This window comes from Mandrillus leucophaeus, unplaced genomic scaffold (genome assembly GCF_000951045.1).
Source record: "Mandrillus leucophaeus isolate KB7577 unplaced genomic scaffold, Mleu.le_1.0 Scaffold420, whole genome shotgun sequence".
Classification (NCBI taxonomy): Eukaryota; Metazoa; Chordata; class Mammalia; order Primates; family Cercopithecidae; genus Mandrillus; species Mandrillus leucophaeus.
The window spans coordinates 1,033,147-1,056,378 of NW_012104477.1; the positions used below are offsets into that span (position 1 = coordinate 1,033,147).

Below are 23,232 nucleotides of genomic sequence, written 5' to 3' on the forward strand. Positions count from 1 at the left end.
AGGAAGGAGGGAGGGAGGGAAAGAAGGAAGGAAGGAAAGAAGGAAAGAAAGAAAGAAAGAGAAAAAGAAAGAAAGGAAGGAAGGAAGGGGAGACAAGAGAGAAGAGAAGAGGAGAAGAGAAGAGGAAGAGGAAGAGGAAGAGAAAAGAAGCTACTTCTTTCCACCTGGCTTATGGGGACATCCTAGTAGGAGTTCCCTGCAGCCAGCACCTCTGACCTCGATACACACCATTGGAGTGACATCCCAGTTCCTCTGCACTTCCGTACCATCCCTCCTACATGGCAGGAAGCTGGCACAAACTGGGAATGGAACAGGCTGGGACCAGGAGGCAGCACACTCCACTCAATTATTCCCCCAGCCTCCCAAGGAGCCATCACCTGGGAGGCCCTGCCCATTCCTGGAGACAGAGGGAGCTCAGGGGGGCTTCCACATCTGTCTTTGCCTCTGGAACCCTGGCTCACTGCTCCATCTCCCCTCTTATCCTAGTTCAGTTCCTAGTCCCCAGCAGGGAGGGAGGTATGGGGCAGGCACCAGGTTGGCACTTTTGCAGTCCAGTACATGGACGGTGACCATTTCATCTGGGCTCTGGCTGAGGATGTAGATGGCCTCCTTGAACAGAGCTACGTGGCTCCCATCGAAGGTCACGAAGCTCAGGTCAGGGAAGATTGAGCACCGGCCTGGGGGAGGGACAGGGCACAAGAAGAATCGGTGGATGTCTGCAAGACCAAGGCCGCCTAGGAAGATGGGGCAGGTTCCTGGTCTTCTTCCTGGATGGATGCAGAGGCCTGGAGTCTGGAGGGTGGCTCAGACCAGGCATCACACAGATCAGAGGTCACAAGCGTAGGAAATCTGCCAGGTCGGGGTCCCACAGGAGGGGAGTCTGGGGCACATAGATCAGGGGTGGCGGTCATGCTGGGGTAAGGATACAGGGAGGATGCAGGAGGCTCCGCTGATCCCATTGACTCACAGGCACACTCCCAGAGTGGGCAGCAGCGGTCCCCACCCACCCGCACGGCGAGGCCCAGGATCCCACAGCGAGGGGGAGCAGCGCCTTGGGGACAGTGCTGGGACTGATTCACGCGGATCAGCTGGCCCTCCAGGCAGATGTGGCGGACGCAGTCCTGCTCGGCAATTGGCTGGGTACAGAGTGGAGGAAGTGTGAGTGCCCATCGAGGAGCTACAGCCCACCCTGCAAGCCATGAGGGCACCCAATCCTTCCCACATATAGGCCCTAGTGGAGCAAGGGACCTTCTAGGGAAGGATGCCCTCACCCCCCACCCACTAACAAGCCATCTGGGGCCTGGCGCTGTGCTTAGTGTGAGCTCGGAGGTCAGGGAATGATTCTTGGAGACCTCTCCAGATCTGCCTGGCCTGCGCTGAGAGGTCTGGGTACACAGGCATGTATATACACTAGTTCACACTCACAGAAACCCTAGCATACCTGCGCAAGCCTGCGCGCGCACACGCGCACACACACACATACAGATTCTCACAAAGGCACAAAGATGCACATGAGGATGTCTCAAACACCATTCATCACACACACAAGAACACATGCAGACACACGAGCGCTCATACTGTCTCACACACGTGAACACAAACGCACACAGCAGACTCACAAAAGGCACACACCAGCACACACACATTGTCACCTGGGCATCACACTAGGCCATCCAATCAGACCCCCAGGGCCTAGATGGGCCAGGCGGAACCCTGCTATGGCATTGGGGCCAACAGGAGACTGGAGAATTTTTCAGGGACCAGGAGCTTGGGGCAGGAATGAGGATAGCAACTAAAACTCCATCTAGCAGGGAAGAGGGAAGGGATGAAGGGAGGGATCACATAAGGGGGAACAGAACCCTGACAAATCACTCACAACACAGGTGGTGGATGTATTGGCCTCAGTGGTGGTTGCCAAAGCCTCTGCCAAACCCTCTCCGATGCTCAGGGCTGGGGCTGAGCGCCCAGATGGTTCTGTGATGGCCTCGTCCACGGGCTCTGCTGCGAGGTGAGCCCCTGCCGAGGTTCCATGGGCCTCAGCCAGCTGAGGCAACAGAACCAGCGTGCTGTCTTGGGGGGCCGTCCTGGCTGAGACGCGGCTCAGGGGATAGGATGTGGGCACTGGCAGAGCTGTGCCTGCCTGGGCTCCCTCGGGCTCAGTCATCAAGGGGGTGAGAGGGTGGCTCGTGGCAGGCATGAGCTCTGTGGGCCCACCCTGGGCAGAGCCATAGATGGAGGTGGGCAGAGACACTTGCTGGGATAGGATGGCCACCTTCCCTGTGGTGCCCTTTCGTGAGACAACAGATACCGTGGAGGCCATGCCCTCAGTCACAGGCAAGACTCCAGAGGTTGGCAACATGGCTCCCAGCAGCAGGCCTGGAGCTGTGCCCGCTGCCGAGGGTGCTATGTGGGCAGGTGGGTATGCCTGGGTCATTGCTGCGGGAGTGAAAGGCGGTACTGGGCTAAGTGTCTGAGCAGGCAGAGTCATGGCCTGTGACTGGAGTGGAGTGGTGATGACAGAGGCTTTGGGGCCAGGGGTGGCCACTGGGGCAGATGTGCCCACCTTGGCCAGGGGCAAGCTGGTGTCGGGAGGCAGGCCAGAGAGGAACTGGGATGGACCAATTGACTCTAGGGACACGAAGGGTGTGGCTCCCAGCCCATGAGCAGCTGTCGACAGGCTGGCGGCAGTTGGGGTCTCTGGGGGCAGAGCTGGAGACCTGGTGGCTGTGGTGGTATGCTGGGCTGTGCGGGGTGGTGCAGTGGGGAGTGGGTGTGGCTGTGGGGAGGCAGGCGAGCCCATGGGCTGGCTGTGCCCGGCTTCGCCCTTCTCTGTGGACAGCACCATCTCCGCGCTCCTGGTTGTGAGGGGACTGACAGGAACCTGTTCTGCTGCTGTTCTAGCCACAGTTAGAGGGGTGCTGGGACTTGAAGCACTCTGGGCCTGGGTAGGCTGGGGGACCCCTGTCCTGCTTATGACCTTAGTTACTGCAGGTGTCAGCACAGCCTTGTGGGATCCCGAGGAGGTGGGGGACCTGGAGATGGCTCCAGGGGAAGCCACAGGTCTGGAGGAGGGACTTGCTGTCAAGGAGGGCTGTAGGGGTGTTGTCCTGACAGGCAAGGAGCCATGGCCTCGGACTGTCACAGCCTTGGTCATGAGCGGGAAGCGAGGGGCAGGGGGCGACCGGGAGGAGACTGTGATGTTGGGACTTCCTGCAAAGATCACAGTCACCCTTGTTGTCTCCACGGCACCTGACACCGTGCCAGGTGTGGGTGTCTGCAGTGCAACAGGGAGGGATGAGGACTCTGGTGTGTGGGGGACGGCCAGGAGGCTGGCAGTCACTCCCTTGCTGGCTGGGGCCTCTGTGGGGTGGGCAGGGAGTTGAGAGGCAGTGAGCCCCAGTGGCTGCTGCAGGGTGGACTGGGTGGGGCCTGGAGACACCACTGGCTCTTCAGTGGCTGCCACTGGTGGGTTCAGGGCTGTGGGGAGTGGGGCAGCTGGGGCCAGGGCTGGCCTGTGGGTGGGGCTCCCGGGGCTTTCCTGTGACAGCTGTGGCTCCTCGTCACTGGGAGTGGGCAGCCCTTGACTGGGAGGGAGGGTCTCATTGCCAAGGGCCTCTGTGGGAACCCAAACTGCTGGCTCCACACCTGCGGAGACAAGAGAAGAGGCTCAGAAGGCGGGGTGACTGCTGCCCCAGGGGGTCATCGCTGGGCAGGGCTGTGGTGTGGGGCTTGAGGACTGGCACCCTTGGTGATGGGGTGAGGGCAGCTTCTGACGGCCAGAAGAAGTCAGCAGGTCTGAACTCTGCCCGACCTCAGACCCTGACCCCAGAGCCAAGAGACCTCAGGTCTAAGTCTGGCTGCACCACCTTCTCACCATGTGACCCCACTCTGCGCCTCATTTCTCCTCTCTGTGAAGCGGGGCGAATAGACCGGATGAGGCCTGTGCCTCCCCTGTGCCTGTATCTCTTTCCAAAGGTCCCTGTGCTGATCTTGCTTCTCTGGGACCTGGGAGCTTTGAGGCATGACTGCTCAATGAGACCCTAGGGACTTAGAGGAAATCTGAGGGAAGGACGAGAAGTCCGGGCCACTTACAGTCCTCCAAGTAGACACATCTCTGTGTGACTTCATCCAGGACCTTGGGGGCAGGACACACAGGGACACAGCCTTCTACCCTGAGGACAGAGCAGGGAGCAGGTTAGTGGCCTGGAATACAGGGAGAGCCACCTCTTTTTCCCTCGACTGAGCACAGGCCTTATCCTTTCTTATAACACGTATGTGTGCACACATGTGCTTATTACATGTACACACACATGACCCTCCTTAGAGATGCTGTCACACATGTACAGGAGCACACACACCCAATATGTATGCAGCACACTCCTGCACACTTCTACCCCTCAGACCGAGAGGGAAACACACACACAAGCAAGGTACACTTCTGCACACACTCAGGTACATGTTCACATGTGTCTCGGCCTGGGCACATTCTCACGTGGTCTCATGTACCCCCTCCATCCTTGCAGGATGTCTAAATTTTTACACATACATGCAAACACACCCACAGAGACTCCCACAAACATCAGTGAATACGCCCTCACACATGCACACAGCTGCACACAACACCTGCATACATGCAACTGTGTACAATGAATGCACAGTTGTAGTAGTACACACACAAACACACACAAGGCTCTGCTGCACGCACATCATGCACAAATAGATACTCACATATGCTCACATATGTGCATATATGGAAAGACACAGTCACCCTGGTACACACATCCCCATACACTCAACATGTGAAACACTCATACACAAGTGTATGTGAGTGCACACACACACTGGTGCATGCACCTTGACTCCATGCCCACAGCCCCTGACATCTCACCTGGGTACGTCCCGGCAGCTGGCTGCCCATGGGTCCCGGCAGGTTTGGAAGCAGGAGCTGGCACAGGCATCATAGCGCCACTCGCAGATGGGATAGGCAGCCCCCGAGGGCTTGGCATCTAGAAAGTGAGATGGGGCAGCAACTCTGGGTCAGGTGAAGACACAGAGGAAGTCCCAGAGCTTAGCCCTGTCCCCCCATTCTGTGGAGGGGATAAATGGACCCATGCAGGGAAAGTGAATGGGGAAAAAACCACGCTAAGGAGAAACTGTGTTCACCGTGGTTGGTGTGAGTGCCTGGGGTATCCTGGGGACGGGGCTCTGGGAACTGAATGCAGGACTGAGGACAGGGAAGGACTGAGGACAGGGAAGGACTGAGGACAGGGTAGGACTGAGGACAGGGAAGCTCTGGTCCTGGCAGTTGGAGTGAGGCTTCGAAAGGTGGCCAAAGAAGAGGCCTGGACCCCTGATCTCTCCCTTGGGATGCCCTGCTACCCACCCTGCCCCTCTGGGACCTTGGTGCCCAGGCTTTCCCCGCATCCCAGGACACAGTAACCCCCTCCTTGCCCTGCCTCTAGCAGGGCTATTGTAGACCTCCATGGAGGCAAGAGGCCCTCCTCTGCGGGGTGAGGGAAGGCACTGGGGGAATCCCTTCCCCTCTAGCCCAAGGCCTTCCTGGGCACCTGGCCCCCGAGAGCTTGCAAGGGAGGTGCTTTTCCCCAGGCTCAGCCCTCTCTGTTCCCAGAGGGCCCCCTGAAGAGCCTCTCAGGGTCTGAGGGTGCAGGTCATTAGAGCACCGCCCTCACTGCCCCTGCAGCTGGGCTAACTCTTAAACAGCACTGGGTGCTACCCGAAATATCTCACACGGATTTACTCATTCAACCTTACCATCGTCCTATGAAGTAGGTGCTATTATTACCCCCACTTTAGAGAAGAGGAAACCCAGGCACAGATGATGCTGGGAAAATGACAGGTTTTCAGAGGAGATGTTCTCAAAAGAGGCCCTGTGACTAGTACCTTGACAAATGAGGGAAAAGTCTGCAGCCTATGGGGGGCTTGGAGGCAGACAAGTAGACCCCAGGCTACCTCGGCACAAGTGACCAGTTTCTGAACACACAGCCTGAGCAGGGAGGTGTGGGTAGGCTCCGAAGCAGGCTCCAGGGAGCAGCCCCCACCAGCAGCTCCTCCAGATGCCCTAACCTGAACACTGCTGCCAGCTGTGAAGAAACCTGCTTTTCCAAAAGCCTGGAGAGTGTAACTTACATTTGGGGAGCACCTACTATGTGCCAGGCCCTGGGCAAAGCCCACAAGACACAGCCAGTCCTCACAGCACACTTCTCAGACAAATATCCCCATTCCACAGGTGAAGAAACCAAGTCAAGGAGATAGGGGTTCTCCTCCAAGTGTCTAGGACTGGGGTCAGGATTTGAACCCAAGGCTGTCCAGCTTCAAAGTCTGGGCTCATGCCCCAGTGTCTTCCAGAAAGGGACACAAATATTCCCATCATGAGCAAGTCTTGTCATCATGGCCGGTGATAAACCTGTCCCACGTCAAGTTCAAGGGCGGACTCGCTAACCGCTGAAGGGAAGAATGAGCTCACCCAGCCTTGGCTTGGGTGGGGTGGGTGATGAAATGAGGAGGCTGGCTGAAAACACATTTCCATATGTGTACATGCAAATGGATCCATCCACAGACACAAGTACCCCCAAGCCCCATGCAAGACAGAGAAAACAGTAAGGAAACTCCAGGGTTTAGGCAGAGAACAATATTTTGGGGACAGACATAGCTGGCAGGGCAGGCCCTGGACCCCCTTGGCCTCGGTGGAAGTTCGGGGAGTCACCCCATCCCTGTCCAGGGGCTTGGGCCTTCCATTCAGAGATGAGGCTGCTGGTCCCCAGACCTATCCCCCTTGTGACAGTCCTTGAACTCATGGGGCAGGCATGTGACCCCAACAGCAAGAAAACTGAGCCAGCGGCTACGAGTGCTGCAGCCAGAATCACACCTTCCCTCACTTCCACAAAGGCTGCTATATTTTTAGACCGTGTAATTGGCCTGTGGCAGCAGGCAGGACCCAGGACATTGGCTGGACCCCAAGCACACTGTCTGTGGTTCCCTAGGCCGTTAACATGGAGGCCGGGCCACCTCTCGTCTCAGGGTGGCACCCATGTGGCCCCCTGTGCCAAGAGAAGGAGGATTCTGCCTCTTAGGGGCAATTGGAAGGGTGAGGTGGGGACAGGGTGGGAAGAGCAGTGGACTGAGAGGGCCAAGGGGCCGAGGGCAATGGCAGGGGGTCACCTACCCAGAAGGCGGAAGAGCGTGCCCCGGCGGAACACCTCTGTGTGTTCGTACAGCCGCAGGGCCAGCACCGGGCCCGATGCACAGAGGAAGGAGCTGGGCTTGGCCAGGGACTCCAGGGCCACCAGGCCTGCCTGCCATGTGCCCCGGTGCAGCAAGAAGGAGGCATGCTGTTGGAAGGCATCACGGCCCTGCCACTTAGCCAGCTCCAGAGACCCGTTGGCTGTGACGTGAAGGAAGAAGTTGGGTCTGTCTGCTGCCTCCAGGGATACCACATCTGGGTCTGCAGAGAACCACACGGACAGGGTCAGTGCAGGCAGAAGTCCAGACTGGTGGGCTGCGGGGACAGCATCCTGGCACACATCTGCTCTCTCAACAACTCTGGACGGCAGCACGCCTGAAGACCAGCAGGCCTTGCCCCCTACGCCGGCCCCCGGCTCACCTACTCTGCCTGCCAGCTGTCCCTCTGCTCACACCATCTCTGCCTGAGGGCGAGTGGAGGCTTAGAGATCCCCCAACTGCTGAGCCTCGGGAAGGTAACTGAACTATCTCCTTCTGTCCCCCTTGCACCCCTCTTTCCATTCTTCCCTCCTTCTGCAAACATGTTTGAGTGCCCTCAATGTGCCAGGCACCATTCTAGATACCCAGGATCCAGCAGCGAATACAACAGAGGCAGCTGTCCTGATGGTTGCATTGCATTGGACATGTGGGGCAGGCTGGGGGTTGGTGATTTGTCAGGCTATAGGGTCCCCAGCTTGGTCTTGCTTCTCACAGGATCCCAGAGGGCCAGCATTGGCAGCCCTTCGTCCAACCCACAGATAGGGAGAGGGTCCCAGAGAGAGCTTGCCTAGAGACCCAAAGCTCGTCTCTGTCCTCCCTCTCCGGTCTCCATAACTGCCCAGTTCTAGGGCATGCGGCTTGATGCCCAGTGGGCAGTTTCCCCTGCACAGGGCCTTATGGGTCTCCTCAAGTCCCAAATCCACAAGCAGGCACAGGGGGTGAGCACGGGGCCGGAATTCCAGCTTACCACCCTGGCTGTGATGTGGGCAAGCACATCCATGCCTGGGCTGTTGGAGGGATCATCAATGAGGTGTGTGTGAAGCACCTGGCACAGCATGGTGCTGGGCGGGTGCATCTTCAGCCCCTCCCATGTGTCCCCTGTATCCCCAGGAGGGACGACAGTGTCCCTGTTACACCTCCCTGGGCAGCTGCGAGAAGATGGCAGGTAACGGAGACAGGCTTCATTATTCATGTTAATAATCACAGCTGCTGTTTACACATGACTTACTACGTGCCAGGCACTGTGCTAAGCAAGCCATTTGCCCGCAGGTTATAAAATTCCTACGAGAACCCTGTGAAGTGAAAAATTCCCTCATTCAGCAGCAAATATTTACTGAGTACCTGCTGTGGGCCAGGCCATGTTCTAGGCACTGAGGCCACAACAGGGAGCAAAATGATGAAAATTCTTGCCCTCATGGAGCTTGCCATCCTGGCGGCTGTGGGGTGGGGAGAGAATACATTGCTGTGAGAGGTTAAAAGGTGGTGATATTACTATTCCCACTTTACAGAGGAGGGAACAGAGGCCCAGAGTCACACTGACAGTGGATGAGGGAGGCAGGGCTGGACGCAGGCAGGCCGAGGCCAGAGCCCAGCATCTTCACCGCCACAGGGCCAGCCCCACCCATGGGATGCAGGCGCCGGCATGGGCAGCCCAGCGTGGTAGGGCACCGAGGGCTAGCCCCAGCCTGCTCTACGGGATGCGTGACCTCAGGCAAGTCACTTCTCCTCCCTGGGCCTTGGCTTCCTCCTTCATGAAGACAGGGTTGACCTGGATCAAGGCTTCTCCACTGTTTTCCCTGCTGTCCTCCTAACAGGGCAGAGACCTTGAGGTGCAGAGTCCGGGGCTGTACTGTAAATATTCGATTGACTTCGCCTGCCATCCTCTGTATTTCTTCTTTAATGCCTCGGTTTGGAAGGCAGTATGGCAGAGGAGTTTGAATGAAAGACTCTGGAGCCAAACGGCTGGCACCTGTCACTAACAAGCACTGCGCCCTAGGTAAGTCACCTAACCTCTCCGGGCCTCAGCTCCCTCATCTGCAGATTGGGAAAATAATAGTCCCTACCTCCTAAGATTGTCATGAGGATTAAATGAGTTGCTACACATGAAGCACTTAGAACAGTGCCGGTACATGAGAAGTCCTACAGAAGGGCAACATATGATTATTAATAAATAAGTAACCTCCCCCCCCAAAAAATCTTCAGGTAACACTAGCACCCCAGGGACCTCTGTCAGGCTGTGGTCGTGACTCCCCAGAGTGGGAAGCCTGGGCCTCGGTGACTGCTGAGTCCTCCCCTCCATGACATTTCCTGCTCTCCACTTCTTCGCATAACCATCTTTCCATCCTTTAAGGGACACCTCCTCCATGCAGCCACCCTAGGTCCCACCTGGAAGGCACCTTTCCTTGGCTGCCCAGGACCCTGGGTACAGCCCAGGAGAAGCAGTATGGGATGGGAGAGGGAGGAGCTTGGGTCCCCACTGGGCCCATGAGACCCACGCCTGACTCTGAGATGGAGCCTGGACTGGAGTGCCTCTGGGATCCTGCCCCCAGTGACATCCTCTAAAGCCAGGTGACTCCAGGGACCTGCTTAGCATGCCCATAAACCTAGTGGAAAGGCAACACCCCCTCTGGACTACACATAACCTACTAGACTAACATACTGGATGGAGAACAGAAAAGCCTCACTAAGCAGATGGCCTGCCACATCTGGAAGGTGGTGACACCTTTGTCAGGCAGGAACGCACGGATTTGGGGATCAGAAATGTGTAGGGAGGAAGTGCTGTCTTTGGGGGTGGTGCTTCTGGCTCTCCTGTGGCCCAGTCCCTGATTCCTCACTCCCAGGCTTTCTTACGCAGCTACATGATTCTGCCAGGTACCACCTACCTCCCCCGGGCTCACACCGCCATGAACATCACCCACAGCTAGGGATGTTGGCCATGCCTGGGGCTGGGCAGGAGCCAGGATGTCCCCTCCCCTCCTCAAAGCCCTTCCATGGCTCCCCATTGCCCTCAGGATAAAGTCCCAGCTCCTGAGCTTAGCTTACTAAGTAAGTAAGAAGTTTCCCTTCCAGACTCCTTCTTGCTCTCAGGGGAACATCCTGTATTTTAAGAAGCCTCTCCTGACTCTAAGACTGAGTTGGGGGCCCCTCCCCAGTGTTCTCACAGGTGCTGTGACTGCCTCTGGGCATGTCTGTCTCCCTGATGGGACTGTGGGCTTCTGATGCGCAGGGACTGTGTCTCTTGTATCCCTGATTTCCCAGTACCCGGCTCTGTGCTTGGCATGGGATTAGGGTTCAGTGAAAGGGAGGGAGGCAAGAAGAGACATTGAGAGAGAAAGGGAAGAGAGGAGGGAAGAAGGGAGAGATGGGGGGAGGGTGAGAGCGGAAGAGAGGAAGGAGGAGGAGGAGCATGAGGAGGGAGAGCTGCTGCTTGGCTTTTCTGGAACAGCTATTGCATACAGCAAGGTATAGAGGCACACCTGGGCCTTGGCTGCCCTGGAGGTTAGGGGAGCAGATGGAGAGTGTCTGCAGAGAAGAAGCTGACCTAGAAGCACCATCTCAACTGGGAGAGGGGCACTTGTCAGAGCCCCCATTTCCCCCGCCACTACAGATATTTAGGGCCTCAGCACTCACCCCTCCTCCAGCACCCTCCTCCCTCCCAGAAGAGCTGGAGCGGGACTGAGGTGGGCCTTACCGTGGGCCTTGGCCTTGTACAGAGCAGCTGTCAGCAGGAAGCTCACAATGTCCCCTGGCGCCACATCCTTTGTCCTCACTAGAACTATGTCTTCGCCCACCGCCTTCATGGCCACCAGGGCACCACCGGCTGCCAAGCTGGACAGCTGATAGGGGCCCTTACCTAGCACTGGAGAGAAGAGGCCCCGTGAGCAGCCTGGCCCCCCTGCCTGCCCACCTCCCATACCTCCTGCCCCACCCCTTGGCAGCAGTGGGGTGGGAGAGCAAGCTACCAAGGAGGAACTCTTGATGGCGTCCTTCATCCCAGAGCTCAGGGACCTTGATGACCCTGAGAAGGAAGGGACAGGATTCCCAGGCTGCCAGCCCCTGAAAGGAACAGACCCACTGCACAGTGCCTGAATCACTTCACAGAGAGCCAAGGAAGAAGGCCACCCACAGGGAGCACCTGGGCCCCCCAGTGTCTCTCCACAGCCTTCCCACTGCCTGAAACTTCACCATTACAGCCACTGCTCTATTCAAGGTGCCCTCGGGAAGAAGACAGCAGACCAGGTTTCTGCCCACCCCAGGCCTGAGGGACGATAAACATGTTAGTGTTTATCTAATTATTTCAAACACGTATCACTTTTGAGTCTTTATAATTCCTGTGGTTGTCAGTATAGGTTGGCACAGAACATGGGCTTCCTGGACAATCACCTTGTAGGGATCTTCCTGCGTCTGCTGTGTCCCCGCTCTCCAATGCCTCCTCCCTACGGCTGCTGAGCTGCCCTCCCAGCCATGCCCCTTGCTGGGGTGCACCAGTGACTCTCCATGGCCCTCAGGACACAATCTAAAGAGCCCAGCTTGAATTCAGAAGCCCTTCAGCTCTCAGCCCCTGCCCACCTCCCCACTCCCCCCACGCCCTGGCTCCTGCCATGCTGAACTTCTCTTGCTCTTTCTGGAAGGAGCAGTGGTGTTATTTCCCAGCTCACATCTCATCACACCGTTCCACCCACTCAGAGTAGTCCTCCCCGTTTTGTGCCTGGCAAACGCCTACTCAACCTCTGGGGCCCAGCTCAAATGTCACCTCCTTGTGACGCTCTCCCTGCACCCTCTCCTGCCACATGGCAAATGTTGTCCCTCCTCCTCTGTGTCCCACCAGCTCTTGGAGCATGGCACATACTAGTTACAGCTCTTCGGATGAGGATCTGGATGGGAGGTCCACATCTGTCACCCCCACTAGATGGGAGACAAGCAGTGCTGTGCTGGCAAATGGCTAACAACGAGCTCTCAAACAAACAAACAAAAAAAAGTGGTTTGTAGGTTTTCGGATTTCCATGGCGTAAACACTCCCACGAGGGGTCAACTGGAAACTACCAACTGAATGAGGAGTTAGGAACACAATGGGTGCTAGAGAGGCGGCGTGAGCCCGCTCCGCACACCGCTGTGGCAGGACTCAGGGACTGCTGACTTTCCAGCACCCAGCGGGCCAGGACCAGACCAAATGCTAGTAGAAGAACAGAGCAAGGATGGGTGAGTGGGTGGGTGGGTAGGTGGAAGATGCTAGAAACAGCTTGTCCTTTGCCAGTTACTGCCACCCAAAATGCCACGGAAGAGAGAAAACGGAGCAGCTTCATCTTGCTGAAATGTCTTGCCTGATGTCAGACAGATCCTGTCTGTCCCAGGGACCACAGATCCCCCATTGCAGGCTCATCCCTTTACCAGTTGAAGTTCTGGGGCCATCAAGAGCCCCTGGGCACTAGTATTTTGGCAGAACTGCAGTCCTGTGGATGCTCATGCTACACCCTGGTCTGGCCCTCATCTCACAGGCCCCCAGATAGTATCCTGTCTCCAGTCTCTCTCTTCCACTTCACCCACCACGCTCAAGCCAAAATCTCATAATGCAGGCAACTGAGGACAAAGCCCTGGGCCTCTGCCCACATAGGCCTGCTCCTGGCAGCACAGTCCCTGGAGGAGGGTCGGGGAGTGGAAGTCAAAGGCGAACAGCACGGAGGACCAGATGAGCATTTCACTCTGCCAAGGTCTGACCCTGGCCCAACTGGATGAAGTTCAGTGCTAAAAACTACTCCTGGGCAGCCCTTCTCTATCCCACCTACCCAATCCTGGTGATTAAATTGATGAATTGGCTCTAAACTGGACATTAACCTCCCCTGGGTCTTTGGTTATGACCTGTGTTTGCACCCTCGTTAATCTAAATGTCAGAGCGTCTGCCGGAATCCTGCGACCTTGGTTGAGTTTGAAGATGAATGTGTCGGGCCACATGTTTTGTTCCACTCATACTCAGAAAGGGCAGTTTGTGTCTGCTTTTGCCAAAAGCAAATCTTCGGGGAACCCAAGGTGATGTTCTGTGGCTCTGATGAGCTAGATTATGAAGGTGAAGGAGCTGGCGAGTTGGTGGGAATGGGGTTTTTCCTTCCTGGTGGGGCTGCCCTGCCGAGCACAGTCCCTGGGAGCCGGCCTGCCTGGGCCCGGGACAGGGGCTGCAGCAACTGCTGAGGACAGAGGTGCAGGATGCCCCTGGGCCCTGCACTGTCAGGGCTCTCTCTGCATGATGGGGGCCCTCCCAACCCGGGTCAGGGCTCTTCCAGGGCCAGCAGCGCCTTGGGATGGCTGATGCTGTGTGGCATCAGGACAGGGCTGGCAGTGCCTGGGCCCCTTAGACTCTGCGTGGGGAGGATGGTCTTACCTTTGTTAAAGAAGTCACAGTCATACGCTGAAAGAGAGAGAACAGGGACTTCCTGAGAGCCAGCCCAGAGCCTGGAACAGACAGACAGAGCCAAGGCCCCCAGCATCCCAGCCTCCCTTCTTCCCCAAGTGCTGGGCCTGGCCTGCCTCCCACATGTCAAGATTTGGGGATGGTCATGGATGCAGATGTCTTAAGTGAAGTAAATAGAATGGCTCCTCTCTGGGCCGACAGCATGAGGCTCAAAGACTGGCCCACAGTAGGCACCTCAGCGATGTGTCAAGTAAATGAACAAATGAATGAATGTTGGAAAGAAGCGGGTGTATTTTGTGTGGTGCCAAAGAGCAGGATTAGAACCAAGGGGTGGGAGTTTTAATCAGAAATGTTGCAGAAGGTCCCCAGAGGGATACAAGCACAAGACGGAGGTTGGTCTTCCAAGAGCCTTGGGTGGGAAGGGGACCAGGAGCCCCCAGCATCACCGGCTTCTTCAAGCCGCTTGCACTGCAGAGGCGCTTCCACCAGCCAAGCTGTAAGAAGCTCCTGCAAGCGTGGGCTCAGCGCGCCCTCTAGTGGTCATCTCCAGCACCACACCCTGTTCCCCCGGCCCCTCAGCTGCAGATGTTCGGTCCACTGGGGAGTGCCCAGGACCTTGCGGGAGACCCCTAAAGCCAGCAGCAAAGCCATGAAGACCCAGGCAGATAGACCTGGGATAAAGCTTAGGAGCAGCATGCTTCACACGTAGGCATGGTCTGAAGAGAGCCACCGACTCACTCCACACCCCAGACCACAAGGTCAATGCATCTGGGGTCACCCTCCAGAAAGAGCACGTAGAGTCAGGAGACAGGCCTGCCGTGTGGCTGCGGGCACGTGCCTGCCTCTCCCTCCATCTGCAGACTCAGAAGGCTGAACCAGAAAATTAGAAAATTGCCAAGTTTCTGGTTTCCAGGGTGTACCCAGTCAAGGAGTGGTAGCCAACAAGAGTCATTAAAAAGCCAGCTCTCTAGAGTTAGACCTGAGTTCAAATCCCACGTCCCTCACTCATCAACTGTGCATACTGAACCAAGTCACTTAACGTCAGTGAAATTTAGTGCCCTCCTCTAAGGTGGGACGGCTACTGGCATCTGCCCCATAGATCTGCCAGGGCCTGGACCAGAGTAAGGCAAAGTGCTCACCTTGGATGTGAAATTTAAGGGGCTACCAAAAATCTCAGTAATCAAGATAAATACTATTTTAATGCAATATTTTAAGACATCAAAATTAATGCAAGAAAAACCATGACAAATAAAATATCAACATTTAAAAATAAAGACAAGATCATTAACAGTCTCCCACTGAGTCTCCCACTGAGCCAGAGTAGAGACTGAGACCAAAGGAAACATTAATACTATTGAGCCTTTGAAAGTTTGTTCACCACAGTATTTTTGCAGCAATTTTTATTTTACAGAAATATTACATCAAAATATTATTTCTCTTGATTACTGCATTTTTGGTGCCCCCTCAAACCTTGTACCCCAGGTAAGCACCTCAATCATCTCCCTCTAGTCTTGAATATTAAATGAAGTAATGCACATAGGCACAAGGCCTGGCACGCAGTGGACCCTCAGCAAGTGTGCTTCTGCTCCACCTTCTTCCTTTGGCATCTCGCCTGCAGGCGTCAGGGCTCAGGACATGTCAGTACCCAGGTGTCCATGAAAAAATGACAACCTCCGCATTAGCATAGGTCACTGTGCCAAGTGCTGTACACACAATGCCTTGTTTAAACCTCACAGCACCCTACAAGGTAGATGCAGCTATCTTCACCCCTCTATTACAGGTGAAGAGACTCCCAGGCCAACTCGGTGGAGCTGGGTCTGAACTCAATCAGTCTGACCCCAGAGAGCAAGGCTGTGTAATGGCCATCACACCCCAAGGCGCGGTGCTTGCACCAGGAAAATCCTTTGGTGTGCGCGAATAAATAAAAAATAAGAAATGAAGAATTTAGCCTTCTTTATGTTTTCTTTCACCTTTTAAATATTAATTTTTAAATATGTCTACGTATTTTACATGAAGAGTATATCTATGGATGCATATCTATGTATGCATATGTATGTGCACAAAATGATTTTACTTGATAGGGGTATGCAATGAAAAGCATTTGCAGACCACCATTGCTCTGAATAAACTGATCATGTGTGCTGCCTCTGATGGGACCTGCGAATCTCAGCTGACAAAGGACTTCTATATTCATCACCCCATTTGGTCCTCAGAGTCAACCTGGGGGCAGGCCTATTCCTGTTTCTCAGATGAGAAAATTGAGCCCCAGAGAGGTTGGGTGACTTGTTTGAAGTCACACAGCTTACAAGTGGTAACTCTGGGTCTAGGCTCCTGACTCTTCTAACAAAGTGGCTATGAGCACGGGTTCGCATTGGACTCTCTAGGGATGAACCTTGGCTCCACCACTAACCTTGAGCAGGTTACTTGATCTCTCTCTCTCTAAGCTGTTTCTTCAACTAAAATAGGAAATACATAGCCCTGTTTCAAAGGGTAGTTGTAAGAATTCAATGAATAACACGCCCAAAGCAGTTGGTGCTTGGTACATTCTAAGTACTCAATAAACGCTAGACAGACTGCCAGTACCCCTAGGGTATGCCCACAGGGGACACTCTGTCCCTCGGGTGATTGTCTGGGACACTCACGGCAGAGGCGGGGGGTTCGCCAGTCAACAGCCACCCCGTGCTGACAACACTGGTGGGCATAAGCAGAGACGCTGGCACAGAAGCACTCACAGTCACCACCCTGGCTGCAGCCACATGTGTCCGTCAGGCAGTTTGAGTAAAACCAAGTGACATCAACCTGGAGAAGGTCAGAAGTCAGAGGTCAAAGGACAGATCCCAAATGTCAGATCCGCAGCTTGTCAGCTGATGGCTACCAGCACCAACATGAAGGGACCACAGGACAGGCTGAGTTGTCCTGTCTCATGAGATGTGAAGGGAGAAGTACAAGGAAACGAGAACTCCATGGTCCAGGCAGATGCCCACTTTTGAGAACTAAGCTCTCTTCTCTCCTGAGTCTGGCCTGTTTGATCCAGGAGCCGAGAGTGGCTGAACAGGGGTAGAGCCTGAACTGCCTAGCCAGGGCCAGAGACAGCCAAGGCCAATCTGACGGCAGCCTTCAAGGCTTGCAGGGTGCCATGCAATGCTGAGCCCCAGCCTCCTCTGCATGCACCGAAGCAGAACAGGCAATAGGCGGTGCCTCAGCATGAGGGCTTTGGGTCCACCATTTAGAAGAACTTCGTGATAAGGAGGAAGGGCCAGATCAAGATGAGCTTGAAAAGGGCACAAGCTCTGTTTGCCTGGTTGTCTGTGCCTGGTTATCTGGGGAAATATGACGGACTCATCTGAGCCGGCTGGAGGCAGGGGAACGGCAGAGGCAGATCTTCTCTGGAGATTTGAGCTGTCTCCTCTGAGACATGGGGGAGTCTGAGAGCTGAAGGGATCCCAGGAAAGTGGAGGGGGTGCTCGGGAGGGGCCGAGGCTGGGGTCCACTCACCACAGGGTGGCAGATCTCAAACACCTCACTGAGCAGGATGCTGCACTCCTTCTTGGCAAATGGTTCTCGGAGAGGATTCAGGACACATGTATCCCGAGGATCGAGGGTGTCTGGGCACTGAGGGGCAAAGGCAGGGCTGTTGACCTCCCTATTTGCCAAATGCCTGTTGCCTGACATGACAGATAGATTTTAGGGTGGCCGCCATGATCCTTGCCTCCTGATATTCATGTTCTTATAAAATCCCCTTCCCTTGAGTGTAGAAGGGACCTATGCCTTGCCTCAAACCAACAGAATATGGCTCAGGTGATGGGATGGACATGGCCATGTGTATGTGATCACACAATTCCCAACATGAGATCCCAGAGCCCATCTTGCTGGAGTCTCTCCCTTGCTGGCTGTGAGGAAGCAAGCAGCCATGCTGGGGGACCCCACATGGATGGAAGTGTCAGTGGTCTCTTGTTGCTGAGGGTGGTCTCTGGCCAAAAGCTGGCCCCAAAATAATGGAACCTTTAGTCCTACAGTTTCAAGGAGCTGAATGTAATCAACAACCATGTGAGCAGGTGAGGATGCAGTTCCTTCCCCAGTGGAGCCTCCAGATGAGAGCCCAGCCCTGACTGACACCTTGATTGCAGCCTTGTGAGACACTAAGCAGGGAACCAAGTCAGGCCGTGTCCTGACTTCCTGGCCCACAGAAACTGAAATAATACATGAGTGTTGTTTAATGCCACTAGGTCTCATAAAATTGTTACATAGCAGTAGATAACTAATACAGATGTTTCCGATGTCTGCTGAATCTCTTTCCTTAGACTACATTTTCACTAGAGAACCCCATGGTGTGCCGAATAGGATTAGCAAGAGAGAAATATGATGTGTATGGGGGTGTGGGGACAACAAGGGTTAGTCACCCACTGAGCTTCTCTAAAATGGGGGTGTGTTAGGGTGCACTTTTCAGAGGCTGTGGGAACAGCCTTGTCCCACCTCAGGATTTCAGAGTCTGTGAGAACAGCCCTGTCCCACCTGGAACAGTTGAGCTCCAGGACATGCCCAACTGCTCCCCCTACCCCAGTCTACATAAGCTCATCTCCGTGTACTTCCCAGCAGGGCATTAAGATCACTAAGTCTAGGAAAGGCAAATATATAACACTCACATCACCACTCTCCCCTGCTGCTCTCATGGCAGACATAAATAATCGATCACAGTCCTCCTTCCAGCTGAGCTTGACACAGATCTGGGATGTTTCTCAATATAGCTCCCAAGTAACCTCTTTTGACCAATCAGAGTTGTCACATGAAGTGAAATCTATTCATCTGCTCTCTCTTGGCCAAGTCCCCTCTCTTTGCAGAGGATTGCAGAGATGGGATGTACTCAAGGTCACCCAGAAAGTCAATAGATGACCCAACAAGAACCCAAGTCTCCTGCTCTCAACTCACAGCTGTTTCCCCCACAGCTCACAGATTGACAGCCTCAGTTGGACATCTCTCAGATTGTCCCTTGGGGCAGACCCCCTCATTTCTATCTATGCTAGTGTTGCCCTTCCTCTCAGAGATCTTATCGCTGATATATTCATCTATTTAAGCATGGCCCAAACTTTAAGTGTCAGCACCAGTCTCATCTCCTTCAGGAAGACTTCCCTGATTGCCTCAACCCTCCTCAGTCTCTCTTGGTCTCTTCTCTGTGTCAGACCTAGTTCCAGGCACCGGGGGGCATCATGATGAGTGACCATCTCTCCTGGGACAGACTTTATCACCTGCTCAACCTTCCACCACCCTGCCAGGGCTTGGTCCAGGGTAGGGTGGGCAGCTGGATTTGTGAGACAAGATGATGCATGATCTTTGGGCCATAGGACAGAGTCTAGGGCTAGGGATGCAGTCAGAGGCTGAGAGAATATTGCAGGAGAAACCTCACACCAGCATCCCTCTTCCCTGACCTGGGGCCAGGTTCAGTGCTGGCAGTGCCCATCTGAATGAGGGGCATAAGCCAGCCTGGAGGAGAGGCTTTACCTCAACTGCAACCCAACTGCTGCCAAACTCCTGGGGGTTAGTTAGCTCTAGGTTCTCTGGGGTCCTCATCTCATTGATGGTTTTTAAGTCAAAGTTCCCACAGAGGCCTGCCAGCTGGCCCTGAAAAGAGAGAGGACACCATGGTCAGTTGCAGGCATGCCAGGGGTGAGCCACAGGCAGAGGGATCCCCATGAGCCCAGGAGTCTATCATGGACCTAGAAGTCACTGCTGAGGTCACAGTTTGAAGAGGGATGGAGCAATGTCAGAGGAGAAGGGGCCCAGAGCAGGGTGGAGGAGAGAACAGAGGCATGCTCTTCTTGGCTCCTCAGAGAGGGTACAGCTCACCCAAAGACACCCAGGGCTTGGTTCAGCCCCAAGCAGGAGCAGAGGGTCACTGTTCATGTAAGTACCTGCCACTGAGGCCCAGCCTGGATGTGCACTGTGGTTCTCTGGTCCCACAAGAGGGTGATGTGTTCCCGTGGGAAATGCACCAGTGTGAAAAATCCCACTCGCCATGTGTGGACCTCCTGCTTGTCATCCAGGAAGCTCTCTGGACTCTAGAGGGACAGAGATGGTCACTCCTGAGCCCAAGTGCCTCCCAGTGCCCAGGTCGGCTATGCCTGCAGCCAGGACCTCACCAATGCCTCTGCCTCCCTCATACCCTGCCATTGGCCTCTGTGTTCCCGACCCTGGCCAAGAGGAATTCAGTCTGGGCTCCTAACTCAGTGGCTCTCCAAGAGAAACTGCTGTGGTAAGGAAGCCAGTCCTCAGCCCTCTTCTGCCCCAACCCCTGGTAACCTGTAAATTGTCTACACAACCTTCACAGGCACTGGGCCTTACAGGATTTCCGGAGTCATCATCAAAGACAATGAGTGAGCTCCCAACGTTGATGGAAATAAATTTCCTGCAGATCATGCCGGAGCTGTAGCAGTTCACATTCTCTACAATCACAGAGAAGCTGACATCTGACATGCTCTGAGGAGAGAATAAGCGAGTCCAATAAAACAAGGGAGAAAAGAGATCCTGCCGAGAGGTATAGAGGTGGAGGAACACGCACTCCGGAGCAGCTTTCAATCTACTTCTACTTTGTGTTTGCTGAACTGTGTGACTTTGGGCAACTTCTGTTCTCTGAAGCTGTTCTGGTTTTGGATGCCTAGTGTAGTGCTTAACATGTAGTGACTCCCCAAAATATCTGACGAATTAATGTATTAACAAATATACAATAGGGATGATTGTGTCGATAGGGTACGGGGAAGAGGCACTGTCTCACATACATCCTTGATGCTAGTGTAAGCTTTTTGAAGGGGAATTTGCTGGCATCGAATATTTTAAATGTACATAGCTTTTTATACAGCAATTCCACTGCCAAGAACCTGGGGATACATCCACACAGGTATTCACTGCAGCATTTAAATATTGGAGACAACCTAAATGTCCATCGATGGGGAAAAAATAAAACAAACTAGAGGGCGGTGTTCTGTAGAATTCTACACAGCTGTTCAAAAGAAAAAAGTGTGTACAAACTATATGAAATCAAGTCCAAGGTATCCTATTAAGTGAAAAAAGCACATTGTAGAATCCTATTCACATAAACTAAACAAACTGTGTGTGTGTGCGCGTGTGTGTGTGTGTGTGTCCATGTCTCACAGAAAAATGGTCTTGCAGGATTCATCCCCGACTGGAGTGGTTATTCAACAGGAGACAGGAACAGAAGAGATGGGAAGGGGAATATTTGTTTTTAATATACACTGCAGTAACCTTTAGAACTTTTTAAATAAAATGAGGTCAATAATCTTTATCTCGTGGGGATTTACTGCAGTTATGTGAAAGACCCCAGTACAGTGCCTGCCCTGTAGATAGGATTCCTTCCATAAAAGGTTTTGGCATTGTTATTATTATATGTTATTTTTATTATTGATGTCACTCTTATAAGATGAGATAGGCTATTAGCAAAACCAAGGTCCCCTGGGTGTGTCTGTGACACTCCTCCACCATGGCAGTGCCCCTTCCTCCTGGGGTAGGGATCCTGCCTTCACTGTGCCCCCAACATCACCAGTTTTCTTCCTCCAGGTGAGCTGAAAATTATAACCTGTGACTCCTTTAAGCACACCAACTCTCTAGTCAGATTTCTTGGTCAAACTTGACCCCAGCTCTACCACTGACCGATGGGGGACTTTGGGCAAGTTACCTGACTTCCCTTAGCCTGAATTGTTACATCTATACCATGGGATCCATAAACTTCACCTTGCAGAGCTGCTGTGATATTTAAGTGAAATAATCCACAAAATATGGCCCAATAGACCCCTAGGTATATAATAAAAGCTCAAAAAGCATTGGCTCTTGCTATTATAGACAGAAAAAAGCACTGGGACCCAATACAGCAAGATTATAATGGTGAGCAGACAGGCAGTGTGGTACCTCGGGACTGGTGAACTCCATCCAGCCCTGAGCTTGCATCTCAGCACTTCTTCTAGTCTCTAGACAGCCCCAACTCAGGGCTTAGATTCCCGACCACCTAATTCTGCATCGGACTGGAGTCCAGAGCACCACGGTGCCCTGACAGGTCTGCACAGAGCCAGCTGGGCAGAAACATCTGGGAACTCACCTTGACCAGGTGCACTTTGCATGCCCCCACGAAGTCAAACGGGAGCCCATCAAATGTGCGGTAATGCCGGTCGCCATAGGCAGTGCAGGTGGAGGCGCAAGGGTGGAGGGTGCACTGGAATGAGCCCCGCTGGCACACACTGAAACACACAGGCCCAGACCAGCTCGTAGAACACACCCACCCCATACCTGAATACTCATGACAGAGCCATGGCCTATCGAATGCACGCGCACTGTCTCCCTTGGCAAAGGGGTCAACAAACACCAACCTATAACAGCAGTCTCAAGGGCAAGATTGTGATTTCATGCAGGAGACACCAGGGCTCAGAGAGGTTACAAGACACAGCCAATAAGTAATGGACCTGATATTTAACCCAGATCTATTTAACTCCAAAGTCCATACTCCCTTTACCACTCCATTCATTCACTTACCAATTCATTCAACAAATATTAGGTGCCTACCATATCCCAGGCATTATTCCAAAATTTTGTGATACATCAGTAAATAAAGCAGCAAAAAAAGAAAACCGTCTGCCTCTGGGAATGTTTATTCTAGAGGAAGAAGAGATACACTAAATAAAAAGTAATAAGGCAGTGCGAGTATGTACTATAGCGCATTAGAAGGCAATGAGTGTTATGCGAGAGCAGGATACAGGTCACTGGGAATGTGGGTGGAGTGGGTTACAATTTTAAATAGGGTGGTTGGGGCACATGTGAGTAGAGATGTAAAGGACGTGACAGAGTTAGTTTCATGGGCATCTGGAAGAAGGTTGTTCCAAACAAAGGATACAGTCTCTCCAAAGGCTCTGGGGAACACTTGGGAGACAACACGGCTAAAATGGAAAGTGTAAGGGCAAGAGAGTAGAAGAGGAATTCAGAGGGGCAATGGAGGGTCAGGTGACATGGGTCCAATAGGGCCACTATACGAAGGTTAGCTCCTGCTAGGAATGGGAACGGGGGGTGGGCATTGGAAGACTTGATCATGGGAATGACACTATGTGATTTATGTTCCACTCTGGATACCGCACTGAGCCTAAGCTCAAGGGGGTCAAGGGGAAGCAGAAAGACCAGTTGAGTGGCTACTGCAGCACATCAGGGAAGAGATGATGGCAACCTGGAGTAGGGTAACAGCAGTGAAGAGACTGAGAAGTTGTCAGATTCTAGGTGTATTATGAAGGTAAAACCAAAGGGATTTGTGGACAGGTTGGATATAGGTAGTGAGAGACAAGACACGAGGTTGACTCCAGCTTTTTTTGGCCTGAGCAACTGGAAGAACGAAGTCTTCATCAACTCAGATAGGGGAGGCTGAGGGAGAAGCAGGTTTGAAGGGGAAGATCAGATGTGCTGTTCTGGATATGTTAAGTTGAGACCTCCATTAGACATACATATGGTGATGTCAAGTAGGCAGTTGGATGTGTGAGCCTAGAGTTGAGAAGCATGGATTGGACTACAGGTAGAAATCTGGTAGTCCTCTGCCTATGGATGGGCCT

General features: G+C 53.7%; 1 protein-coding gene across 1 annotated transcript in view; it reads right to left on the reverse strand.

Annotated features, from left to right (window-relative positions):
* OTOG (otogelin) overlaps nt 1-23,232 on the reverse strand; it is a 117,976-nt gene that overhangs the window by 33,114 nt on the left and 61,630 nt on the right. The window contains exons 25-37 of the mRNA XM_011992963.1: nt 19,979-20,113; nt 19,549-19,695; nt 19,139-19,258; nt 17,138-17,254; nt 16,285-16,441; nt 13,613-13,639; nt 10,931-11,098; nt 7,184-7,462; nt 4,889-5,006; nt 4,093-4,172; nt 1,877-3,645; nt 968-1,136; nt 532-677 (exon numbers count right to left, since the gene is read on the reverse strand). Coding sequence (XP_011848353.1) covers nt 532-677; nt 968-1,136; nt 1,877-3,645; nt 4,093-4,172; nt 4,889-5,006; nt 7,184-7,462; nt 10,931-11,098; nt 13,613-13,639; nt 16,285-16,441; nt 17,138-17,254; nt 19,139-19,258; nt 19,549-19,695; nt 19,979-20,113 — 3,432 coding nt within the window. The remainder of the gene's footprint in view (nt 1-531; nt 678-967; nt 1,137-1,876; nt 3,646-4,092; nt 4,173-4,888; nt 5,007-7,183; nt 7,463-10,930; nt 11,099-13,612; nt 13,640-16,284; nt 16,442-17,137; nt 17,255-19,138; nt 19,259-19,548; nt 19,696-19,978; nt 20,114-23,232) is intronic.